The sequence below is a fragment of the Spermophilus citellus genome, assembly GCF_964194105.1.
Source record: "Spermophilus citellus genome assembly, chromosome: 13".
NCBI classification, from domain to species: Eukaryota; Metazoa; Chordata; class Mammalia; order Rodentia; family Sciuridae; genus Spermophilus; species Spermophilus citellus.
The window spans coordinates 24,858,868-24,871,868 of NC_138193.1; the positions used below are offsets into that span (position 1 = coordinate 24,858,868).

Consider the following 13,001-nt stretch of genomic DNA (forward strand, 5'->3'; position numbering starts at 1 on the left):
AATTAATCTTAATTAACCAGTGTGTCTGAGCTTTGTTGCTAGAAAGAGCTGGTGGCACTGTTATGTGTCAGCCCAGTGCTGCTACATGTGGAACCACCAAGTAAATGGCAGGTCAGTAGGCAGTCACAGGGGCAGACCCCAGGCCATTGGGAAGGACAGGATCTGCACAGTGGCAAAGAAGACAGCCTCATAGTGTCCTGCAAATATGTACAAACTCAAATATGTACAAACCGTCCTGCAGACTTTTCCATGAAGGTCAGCACCCCTGCAAAACTCACCAAAGCTCAGAGATCTGCACTCCTAAGAGCTGGAGCCTGGAGAGGAAGCTCCCACCCCAGAGCAGTGACCATGGGTATCAAAGAATGAACACTGATGGAGGACTTCCTGGGCAGGTTCCACCTTCTACACAATCCCTTCAGCACTTACTAAGTGCCTACTCAGTTCTAGGCACTTTGGTTTCCACAGTGAGAAAGGTAAAGATGTCCCCAGCTCAGTTAGTGGAATTGGATGCAGCACGTAAGATACTGATACATGATACACGATAAATAGATTCATAAATGATAATTGATGATACATTGATAGCAAATAGATTTTTAGAAGAGTGGAGAGTGATAGATGATGGATTGATAGATAACTAACAGGTGAGTAACAGACAAAAGATAGATGATACCACAACTCTCCTTTCTTCCATTTGCTCAGCCTAGGACTCGGGGGCCCTTCTCCACCCTTCTTCTTTAACCAACTTCACATCTTTTCATCAACTAATCCTCCTGGCTGCTTCCACAGCTTTTGTGGGACTGATCCTACCTGCCATCTCACCACTGCCTTGGCCCAGGCCACCCCGCCTGCCCCAGGATCCTGCTGTGGCCTGTGCTGGCAGCCCTGCCTCTGCACATTGGGGTGTCCTCCAACAGGGCAGCAGATGAAGAGACAAACTTTATGGACCTGCTTGACCTCAATGACCAGCAACCTGGCTTCTCTACATAGTGGCAACAGAGGTGGAGTTTGGCCAGCTTGCCTGGTCCTGGAGGGACACAAAATTTCCTGATGGACAGCAGGCACATCCTCATGCCAGGAGGCCTCCCAGGTGCCCCCAGGCTTCTGTTGCCAGACCAGCACTCCTCCGCCTCCTTTGCTTCTGTGGACAGCAGCCCTGTGCAGCCTCACCCGCAGCCCCAGCGAGGTCCAAGCTGCTGCTTAGCTGCAGTTGGGAGTCAGCTCCTGACAGCAGAGTGAATGGCTCCTGTGCCATCTGTTGTCTGGACCCCAGATTTTGTCACCCTGCAGAATGAGGACACCATGCTTACTGCTCACAGCTTTTGTGTCCTGAGTATGTGACAACCTGTCTGAATCATGGGGTGGGACAGGCCCTCACAGCCCACTCTGTGGAGCACCACTGGCCAGTGGCTGGTGCCATATGTTCCCCTAGAGCCCCTAGGGCCACCACACTGCTGTCATGGGCACACTTAACAGTAGACGCAGAGATAAATCCATGTCCCCAGGTCCCACCACTGCTGGAGCCAGGTTCTATGGTGGGTGGTCTGACTAAAGCTGTTATCTGGTAACACAGTAACTTAAAGTGAAGGCCATTCCAGAAAATAAGAGGCTTGTTCTAGTGCTTTGGTTGTTTCCTTGCTGCAGCTGTACTTGCACTGGGGACTTCTGAGCAGTCAAACTCTCAGAAGCATCCTGCAGAAATGAGGACAGTGGTCCCCAGGGAACTTCTGGGTCGGACTCCTAAAGAAGCCACCAAAACCTAAGAATCACTGAAGAGGAACTCACGCAAATTTCTTTGTAGGGTTGGAAATGAAGCTTGTGGTCTTAGGCTGTATTGGAATGCTGTCTCCAAGATTGCCACCACAGTTTCCAAGACAAGAAGCCTTCCTCCATGAGGGACACTTGCACTGTGGCACCTCAGTCTGCATTTCCCTGCCACCCTGACCTTGGGTCACTTCTGTCCTGAAGATAACAAGCTGACTCACTCCTGAGACAGGCAGCAGACCCTGAGAAGCCTCCACTTGCGTTTGTGGTACTAGACACGGTTGAGTGGTGCTGGGGGTGAGCAGGGAGAGGTGTGCAAGGCAGGGCTTGTTTCCCTCTTGTTCTATGAGACTGGGATCAGCAATGTAAAGCAACTCCATGTTGTTACGAGGCTGTCATGACACAGGACCAGGCCTGGGAGGCAACGGGCCTGGGAACAAATCCCAGAGCAGACCCAGTCCTCGGCCTGAGGTTGGTCCAGCTTGACTCTGGGCCCCGTGAGTGCCAGCTGGCTGTCAATGAGCAGAGATATAATCATGATGGCACCTGGCAGCTTCACATCTGCTAGGCTCCAGCCCCTGTCCAGGGAGAAACTGGGAAAACACATATTTCCCTGGGTGAGAGCCCTGGGCTCCAGAGAGCTGGGCCCCCCAAAAATCAGATTTTCAGGAAGCCCAAATCAGCCTCCACCCTCAGGGTTCCCACTGAATGCAAGTTCCTGGGAGAGAAAAAAGCTTTGGGGCTAAGGACAGATAGGCCCTCGCTCAAAATCTAAAGAGCTGGGGCTGTAGCTCAGTAGTACAGCATGCCTGGGTTCAATCCCCAGACTATGTGTGGAGAGCACTGACGCAGATTCTGGTCTTTGGTGGCCTCCTAGCCCCAGCTGTACTTGCACTGGGGACTTCCTATGTAAGGTGCAAAATTGTTCAGCAATTCAATGCATAACACACTTCTAACCTACTGACTGCCACAGCCTTTCCAAGCCTGACCTGAGCACACTGGGAACACACACGGCACCTGCAGTGGAGCAGTCAGCAACACAGCCAACCTCACCCTGCAGTATTACTAGTCTTCCATTGCTGTGCCAGGGTGGAACCCAGGGCCTGGCACATGCTAAGTGAACTCTACCACTGAGCCTCTCCCCAGCCCGCAAAGTGCTGACTATGTTATGCAGAGTGCTAAACACTGACCTAAAAACAAGCACCAGTGGTTGTGTGGGGACAGTTTGTACCACTGTAAGCCTGGAAAACAGAAGTGAGGAACTACCTGCATCTGGTGACCTTTCTGAGGTTTGGTAGGTTCTGGGGTCAAATGCAGAGGCTCTCACACACTGAGCACATTCTCTGCACCCACTCCTGGCTGAGGTCTTAACAGACCAGATGCTTTTGATGGTGCCCAGAAGTCACTTCCTGACTTCAGCAGTGTGCCTCCTAGGGAGACAGATTTCTCTAGATCATGACTATCTGCTTCCACCACACCCTCTTGTAGTACCAGGGATTAACCCAGAGGCACTTAATAACTACATCCTCATGCTTTTTTAAAAAATAAATTTTTTTGAGACTAGGTCTCATTAAGTTCCTGAGCCTGTCTTTGAACTGTGATCCTCCTGCTCCAGCCTCCCGAGTCTCTGGGATTACAGGTGTGCCCCTTGGCTCCTGTAAAGAAACCAGTCCTTCCTTCAATTCAACTTTTTCTCCTACTACAAACAGCAGCAGGAACCACAGGCACCCCTTCCCCTTACCTGTCACTCCCCATTCACCCTCCTGCCCGTAGGCCCTGGCAGCCACTCCCCTGCTCCATCTCTACAGATCTGCCTGCTGGGAACTCTTCCTGTAAATGGCATCTCAACACCAACAGTCTTTCATGACTGACTTCTTTCCCTTTGCATAATGTCTATGCCGTTCCTCCAGTAGCAGCATGGAGCAGTTCATGATGTCCTTGCCCAGTACTACTCCATTGCAAGGACCTGCCACATCTCACCTGCCCACTCTTCAGCTGATGGGAACCTGACTTCCTTGCTCTTTATTGACTCCATGACTACTGAGAGCCTGAGGCTGACCTATAACGGACTTCCATTTGGCCATTGTCTGTTTCTGAGTGTTTGTGATTATTATGGGGGTGGTTTAACTATGACCTCATGGTGTCCCTCCTGTTTAACCTTTTTCTCCAATCTGTGGTGTGAACTTCATCTAAAATTCATGTTTTGAAATTTAGTGCCCCAAGGTGGTATTAAAAGTGGGACTTCTGGGAAGTGGAGCCTCATGAATGGATCAGCACCCTAATCCATTAGGGAATTAAGAAAGCAGCGTAGGCCCCTTCCCTGTGCCCTGCCACCCCTCTGCCATGAGAGGACAGTGTTCACATCCCCATGGAGAACCAGCAACAGGCACCCTCTCAGAGGCAGAGACCAATGCTCAACAGATACTGGCTCTGCCAACACCTTGAACTTGGACACTCCAACCTCCAGAACTGTGAGAAAACTAACTTCTGTTTTTATAAATTACCTAATCTCAAGTATTTTCATATAGCTACACAAAAGAACCCAGACATCTATTAACCCAGTACATTCAACTTACATGTCAGAGGCCAGATATGATGCACAGCTGTAATGCTAAGTGGCTGGGGGAGGCTGAGGCAAGAGGATTACAAGTTCAAGGCTAGCCTCAGCAACATATCAGGGACCTAAAAAACTCAGTGAAACTCTGTCTAAAAGTAAAAAATAAGGACTGGGAATGTGACTCAGTAGTAATGTGCCCCTGGGTTCAATCCATAGTACAAAAAAAAAGAAAAATGTAAAAATCATTACCCAGTGAGAATGCCTCCCTGGTGCCACAAGTTTCCCACCCATAACCCTCTGAAGGCCCACTGGCCCTTGTTCTGCCCTTCCCCCTGCCTTGGCCAGGCTCTTTCAAGTGACTTTGTGTGGGCATCTGTGCACACTGTCCCCTTCTGCTGGGCGCTCTGAGAGCAACAAGCACTTTTACTGTGTGTTCTTCTCCAAGTGTGATTTTTAAAATTGTATTAACATTATATTTCATGTTATAATGTTAGTAATAAACCACATTCAAGGTAGAACAGTCTCTGCATTTTAGGAGCTTATGAGGATATGAGATGGTTAAATGAAACAAATATCACAAGGGACTAGCCAAGAAACCAGGGTGGTCTTAATCATGTATTCTTGATATGATCTTATATAAATGTTAAAAGTGATATTCACATTATTCAGAAATTTTAAATTTGTTCTTAATCAAAGTAACATATGCATATAGTTTTTAAACTCCGATGATGGCTAAAAGTGCATAATAAAATCACTGACATGCTTCCCTTCTTTCCTGTTTCCTCCCCTCCTCGACTCCCCAGAGGCAGCCACGAGAGTCAGAGTCGAGAGTCGTTTTAGTTTTTAATTTACCTGCATTTCTGTGTTTTCAAACGCCCACATTCTGCCCCCTCCTCACAGCAGGTCTTATTGCTATTCATTCTTTAGTCACTGCTGCCCCGATGGCAGGAGAGGGTCTGGCAATCTTCCTGCCTCCCCCTCCCGCGTGGGTTGACCCGGGAGCCTCACCTCTGAGCTGCTCCCGAGCCCTGTGTTTGGCTCCGAGAGCATGGGCTGGGCTGCAGGGCTGGCCTGACCCGGCTGCCCGCGCCAGGTCCTCGGTGGAGCCTCTAGAGCCCACTGTCCCACCCACGCCCAACTCTGCAGCGGGCCACCTTCTTGGTGAAATCCTCCCTCTGTCTCCGTGACCGTGCAGGTACACTGCTCCCACAGGGCAGGTGGGCGTCTGGGAGGGCACTTGCCCTGCTTCCCCGCTCTCCTGTCTTCCTGGGGTCTCTGCACGAAGCCCCGGGTCCAGAGCAGGCTTTTCTGCATCTGGAAGCCTCCTGCCCTGGCTCCCCACGAGGTCGCCCCGCAGCTCCTAGGCCTGCCATGCAAGTGGCCGGTCTCTCGCGGTGGCCCGGGTAGCTGGGAAAGGACAAGAACTCTGTTCGCTGATCTCTTGGTCGGCTTCTTCTCTTACTGTTCAAGTCCAAGTCCGTGTCCAGTTCCCTGTGGCTTCATGATGGCGCCGAGACGTGAGGGACAAACTCCTGATTGAACAGCAGGTCCCTGGCTGGTGCAGCTCGCCGTGGACCCCTGCCGAGCCCAGCGGGTGGGTCAGGCCCCCAGTGCACAGGCGGGGTCCTCATTCAGAATTCAGCCAGCCATCTCCATTGCCCCTGCCCTTCCCAATGCTGTCACTTTTCAATATTAAATATCACCCTAATCCAGCCTGGTAAGCACAGTGCCTCATCTCTCTGCTCATATAAATTACAGCTTCCCCGAGGATTTCTTCTGCTCGGCCACCCTGAATTTGGCCATGCCCCCTCCTGATTAAAATGACTGTTGAAGTGATCTATGCTGCGACTATGCGGCCTCAGGGCACCACAGTGAGGCCACTTGATGACCCTCTAACCTTTTAAATCATCATTTTCCTGCCCCCTCACAAAAAAAAAAAAAAAAAAAAAAAAAAAAAAAAAAACCTCAAAAGCAATGGACATGTAAAAATAAAGCTGTGCATGAAAATAAAATTCTTGCCCTGGTGACAGACTTGATTAGTTTTTTTTGTTTTTTTTTTTTTTGGTCTCCTGGGGCACCCAGGACCCCACTATTTCTAGCACATAAAGCATGGAACAGCCCACAGGCTGCTCTGCCCTATGCCTCCAACACATCCTAAGGTGTCCATGGAGGGCTGTGTAGCAATGGGAGTCCACTGGTCCCACGGCCTCTGCTGAACCAGTCAGTGTACCAAGAACTGTCACCCACTGGGGCTGCTCCTTCCCTGAGGGATGATGGCTCTGTCAGCTCACATTCATCAGAAGTTCCTGCTGCCTCTTCAGGTGCATACTGCACCAGCCTTACATTTTCCTGGAGCACATGGGATAAGAAACTAGTGTGCAAAGTCCTCCTTTTCCAAAGTATGTCCCCACATTGCTGGGGAGGTGTCTGGGCTACGCCTGTCCAATTCCTGCACAGTGAGAAGTGCTACAGGCAGAGAAGGCAACACTTTATCTAATTCTCCATAGTACACCGCCATTCTCCAGGGCACCCTGGGTTTCTTCACCAGCTGTGAGTGTTCTGCAATCATTGTCTCAGGGAGGGTGGGAGTGACAAAGGCCAGTCATTCCATCTCCTCTGGAGAGCAAACACTGCTGTCCACCCCAGTTCCAAGGGTGCAAAACCCATGCTGCCAGGGGGTGTTTCTCTTCCCTCCTGGGCTCCTTCTTCTAAAAGCCTCATTGCAAATTCAGTGGGGACAGAAATCTCCTCTGCGCCCTTTGTAAAGGCCTGGGAGTTAGACCTGGTTGGGAATTTGTTTTATTTCTACAGGTGAGCCATCAAGACACACAGAGTCAATGTCGCTTTTAATGATGTTTAATTCAGTGCCAACTTAGGTCTCACACTATTTTATGTCTGGGGATGTATGTCAAGTCCTAGAATGTATTTTCCACTCTTCTCCTTTTCTTCCTTCCAGTATGAAGGAAGGTGACTGGTCTTGTTTATAATGCTAGGCCTTAAACCCACAGGCACTCTGTCCCTGAGCTCCATCCCCAGCCCTCTTCATGTGTTTTATTGACTCAGAGGGAAACACAGTCCACATTCCAATTATCCAAGTTCAATGTCGGGTTTGGGATGGCTCTGTATCCTATTGGAGGTCTGACAGGGAGTGGCAGTACCTTGTCCCAAAGGAAATTATTCTGCAGGGCTTAAGGCCTAAGGAATGATTTTCTTTGGCAACTAATCAGCATTATTAGTAAAACTGGGAATCATGAAAATAAGGCAATGCTGTTCTCTTTCTGGTGACTGTAGTTTATGTGTTTCGGCTCATGTGTTGAGGAAAGGTTCCTAGGCTTAGCTGGGAGTTGTATCAGGTTACACTGTTGCTCAGCTTTCCCTGGACACAAGGAAGGTATAGCTGCAGAAAGTCCCTCAGGCAGCAAAGAAGCTGCTAGAAAATAAAACAGAATCTTTGTGCCATGGGCAATTCTACCTTTTACCCTATTTAATTCAGAGATTATGATATTGGGTCTGCCACACACACACACACACACACACACACACACACACACACACACACAAGTACAAACAGGAAATATTATATTTAGCTGCCTCTTGAAGTCAGCCTTTTTTCCTACTTCAAGAGGGAAGCAGGAGATAGAGATAAACTTTCAACCTGGTGTACAAACTAAGTGCAGATAATAAATGAGCAGGAAGGTGACAGGAATGCACTCATCAGGGGCATATGGAATCTTGCAGGAGGACGGCTAGGGAGATGAATGATTTTTACATTCATCTACAGAGGACTTACATTTAAGAGAAGAAAAAATATAAAGACAAGACAGTAGAAGAGGGAACGTGATGGGAGGGAGGGAAACATGGAAAAAAGGAAGGCAGCAATGCTGACAGAAATAAATTTAGATGGACAGAAAGAAAGAAAATCAAATGTCCTCACCAAGAAAGAAAGAAAGGAAAAAAAACAAACTTCCCTCCCTGTGGGTCAGCAGCCCTGCAAAACTGCCCACATGGGAAGGTGGCTGGTGTGGGGTTAGTTGCTACTGAAATGCGTGGCAATCCAGAGCTCTGGGCACTTGTAGCATGTGCAGGAAAGCCAGCAGGTGCTCTGGGGTGCTATGGTTGGGACTTCCATTCTCTCCTGCACGAGCACTCTGGTGTTTAGTAAAGGACAAAGGATCCTTAAAAGCTTTGTTAGATTCCTTATATTTGTAGGGCTTCTCTCCATTATGAATTCTCTGGTGTCGAGTAAGATGGGTTCTTCGAGTAAAACCTTTCCAACACTGTTCACATTTGTAGGGCTTCTCCCCTGTATGAATTCTCTGGTGTTCAGTAAGATTTTGTGTTTGAGTAAAACACTTCCCACATTCTTCACATTTGTAGGGCTTCTCTCCTGTATGAATTCTCTGGTGTTTAGTAAGGTCTGAGGTTTGATTAAAGCCTTTCCCACATTGTTCACATTTGTAGGGCTTTTCTTTAGTATGAAATCTCTGGTGCTGAGGAAGGTAACCTCTTCGAGTAAAACATTTGCCACATTCTTCACATTTGTAGGGCTTCTCCCCTGTATGAATTCTCTGGTGTTGGGTAAGGTCTGAGGTTAGATTAAAACCTTTCCCACATTCTTCACATTTGTAGGGATGCTTTCCGGTATGAATTCTCTGGTGTTGAGTAAGGCATGCTCTTCGAGTAAAACCTTTGCCACATTCTTCACATTTGTAAGGTTTCTCTCCTGTATGAATTCTCTGGTGTTTTGTAAGGTTTGAGCTTTGATTAAAACCTTTCCCACATTCTTCACATTTGTAGGGCTTCTCTCCTGTATGAATTCTCTGGTGTTGAGTAAGGCAAGCTCTTTGACTAAAACCTTTGCCACATTTTTCACATTTGTAGGGCTTCTCTTTACTATGAAATCTCTGGTGCTGAGGAAGGTAACCTCTTCGAGTAAAACATTTCCCACATTCTTCACATTTGTAGGGCTTCTCTCCTGTATGAATTCTCTGGTGTTCAGTAAGGTCTGAGGTTTGATTAAAACCTTTCCCACATTCTTCACATTTGTAGGGATGCTTTCCAGTATGAAGTCTCTGGTGTTGAGTAAGGTGTGATCTTTGATTAAAAGCTTTGCCACATGTTTCACACTTGTAGGGCTTCTCTCCTGTGTGAATTCTCTGGTGTTGTGTAAGGTATGCTCTTCGAGTAAGAACTTTGCCACATTCTTCACACTTGTGGGGCTTCTCTCCTGTATGAATCCTTTTGTGTTGACTAAGAGTTGAAAACTTCTTAAAAACTTTTCCACATTCTTTACATTTGTAGGTTTCCTCATTGCTATGGCATCTGAGGTGTTTAGAAAAGTTTGAACAATTTTTAAAGGATTTGCCACATTCTTCACATTTGTAGGGTTTCTCTCCAGTATGAATTCTATGGTGCTTACCAGGGGATAGTTCTTGACTAAAAGTTGTGCCACATTCTTTAAATTTGTAGTGTTGATCACTGCTATGGTACCTGTGGTGTTTAGAAAGGGGTGAGCAACTCCTTGCTTGGACACACTCCTTAAATTTGGGAGGCTCCCTTCCAGGAGGAGCTCCACTGTATTGAGGAAGGCTAGCCACTAGGTTAGAAGCTCTCTCACATGCCTCACATTTGCAAGGCGCCTCTTGGCCCTGAGTACTTGGATAGGTCATCAGCTTTGAGCACTGAGGAAAGACATTCCCACATTCATCATCTCTGTAAGGGTTCTGTGCACAATGACCAAGCTGATGTTCTCTCATATTGCAACCAGAGCCAGAGTTCTTCTGTGTTTTGCTACATTCACAATTGTTTTCTTTAACAGAAGCACACTGGTAATTGCTTACAGTAGAGACCTGACTAAAGGTGTTGCTTGTTTCATTATGTGTGTTGCACACTTTCCTGAAATTTATATCTGAATTTAGATTAAGCAATAATGAGTAAACAGGGGCCTCTCCACAATCCTTATAGATGTACGTTTGTTCATTGCAGAGTAATGGATGGTTTCCAATGAAATTTTCTAAGTGATCACTTTTAGAAACTTGGCCTTTAGTTATAAATTGAATACTTTCTTGAGCTATTAAATGTTCTTGAGTTCTGTTGACAGTAGAATTTTCATTATGGACAGTCACTACTAATTGGTCTTGTTCTTTATAGTATGATTTCTGACCTTCATTCTCACCTGCAATGTCCCATACTTTCTTTTGTTGTAAAAAGTCAAGGTCACAATTTCCACATCTTCTCTGTATCACTTTTTTAAATAAATGTTCTATGCCAGGCTCTGGTGAAATTTTCTGGGTATGATGAGAGGTCATGGCTGAAATGAATAAAAATGACAATTATTTTACATATTGGATTGGGAATAAACTTTGTAAATATAACATGAAGTCATAGCAGTTGGGACATCAGCAGGGTGGCAGAGGAGTACACTGAAAGCCATCCTTACTCCAAATATATGTGAGTGAAAGAATAACAGACAAAATTACTTTGTGAGAATTAAAAAAACATCTGAGAATTTACAGTATTCAAGATGAGCATATAATTAAGGACCATATATATACCATAGAAAAGGAATGCATGTTACTTTTATCCACTACAGGCCTTCCTACTCCAGAATACATTATTGTACAATTGGGGAAAATCCACCAACTCCCTTCATTTCTCAATAAAAAAAGGGAAATGTGAAACATGAACATTTCTGGCTTTTTTGGAGACTGTCTGAAAATCATTTTCTGTCTACCACGACAAAGACCCAGATATAAGAGATGGAATTTGGATGACAATAACACAGATATTCAATAGGGTTAAAGAGCATAGAGTCCATATGGAGAAATATGGATAAATCTTTTTAATGGAAAAAATATACACATCCATGCATGCACCCACCCACACAGCCTATATCAGTATTACCAGAACAAGTAAACACATGGCAGTCAATACAAATTATTTACAAATTATTATTTACTGAATCATTTAATTGACAAAATCAATTTTATGTATTTACTAAGTATATCATGGTATTTTAAAATTTAAATAAGTGAAGGAATGACTAAGTCTAGCTAATTAATAAATGCATTATTTTATATAATTATCACATTATATTATCAGTGCTAAGAAAACATTGCATTCATTTCTATTAGCATTCACCAAGAATATAATACATTAGCCAGTGCAGTGAGACAAGCCTGGAATCCCCACACATTGGAAGGCTGAGGCAGGAGGATTCCAAATTCAAAACCATCTCAGCAACTTAGTGGGAGACCATAAGTAACTTAGCAAGACCCTGTCTCAAAATAAAAAATAAAAAAAGAACTGGGGATGTTTTTCAGTTTTTCAGTGCTTCTAGTTTCAATACTGGGTACCCCCCTGCAAAAACAAAGATATAATACATTACACTTACCATGAGAACAATGGATCTCTTAACTTTATGTCCATTACAATAATATTTTGCAGACTGAACAACACTCCCCAAAGCACAACAGCAGGTAAACATTTTACTCTCTGCACTTTTAAGTTTCACATTGAGTCAAATGAGGCTGCAAATTACTGTGTCTATTTCACATAATGCCCAGTTCTACATATTCATCTCACTTTAAGTGTCAGGATATCTTTTCTAATGTTAATTTGTTGATTAGAAATATCATATCGTTTACTCACTCGATCACTGATAGGCAAAAACTTTGAGTCCTTGTCTTGACTACTGTAAACAATGCTTCCAATGAAATGGTAGTGGAGATATCTCTTCCATGTGCTTATTTAATATCCCTGGGATACTTCTTTAAAATGTGCATTTCTGGATCACAGGGTCATTCTACTTTTAATTTTTTATGTGTGATGCTTAAGATTAAGCCCAAAGTTGTTGTACCACTGACTTATAAAATAAGCCCTTTTAAAATGGTTTGAGACATGGTGTGACACACCTCAAACATAAAATTCTCTTGAACATTGTCCCAATTACCTGAAGTTACCAGAATGCAGAACCGTGCTTCCCTATTTCTCAATTCTTTACTAATTTCCTATTGTTTTACAAAATGAAAATTAATCTACTAGAGACTCTTTTTTAAATGGACGAATAAAATATAATAAGTACACAAAGAAAAGGGGGCACTTGACTTAATCCAAGAATCAAATAAAACACTAGGCATTGAACATCAGGAAAGTAAGCGTTGTGAATTACCCAAAGAAGCTAAATAACCATTTGAAGTAAATTTAGTGAATTATACCAGAACACAGAATGTTGAATAAAACACGGACCAAAATCATTAGCAGAAATAAGTAAAAGTTATGTACTTGCAGAAAGTATTAAGTAATAGTGTTCAGTCAGGGGTGGTTGTGCATAGCTATAATCCTAGCCACTTGGGAGTCTGAGCCAGGAGGATCCCGAGTTTCAGGCCAGCCCCAGCAACTAAGGGAGATATGAAAAACAAAAAGCGAAAAGGCCTAAGAAAAAGGGCAGGGGAAAGGAAAGTCTCCAGTGGTAATAAAAAGTCAGAGATGTGGTGAAATGAGCAATAAATAGGATAACAGAATTCAAGAAGCTTGTTATCTCCCAAGTAGGAAAAGCACACACACACACACACACACACACACATACACACACACAAAAAAAGACTCAAAGCACATTTTACTCAATGTTTCAATATTCACAAAGAGAGAATCTTGAGAGCACCAAAAGAAAAAGATGTGCCAC

At 44.9% G+C, this 13,001-nt stretch overlaps 1 protein-coding gene across 4 annotated transcripts in view; it reads right to left on the reverse strand.

The window, feature by feature from the left end:
• Positions 1-6,319: 6,319 nt before the first annotated feature.
• Positions 6,320-13,001, reverse strand: part of LOC308633068 (uncharacterized protein) — a 43,475-nt gene continuing 36,793 nt past the window's right edge. For all 4 annotated transcript variants that reach the window (XM_081265526.1, XM_081265527.1, XM_081265525.1 and 1 more), the window contains one exon: positions 6,320-10,628. In XM_081265526.1, the coding sequence (XP_081121652.1) occupies positions 8,353-10,628 (2,276 nt within the window). In that variant the 3' untranslated portion in view covers positions 6,320-8,352. The remainder of the gene's footprint in view (positions 10,629-13,001) is intronic.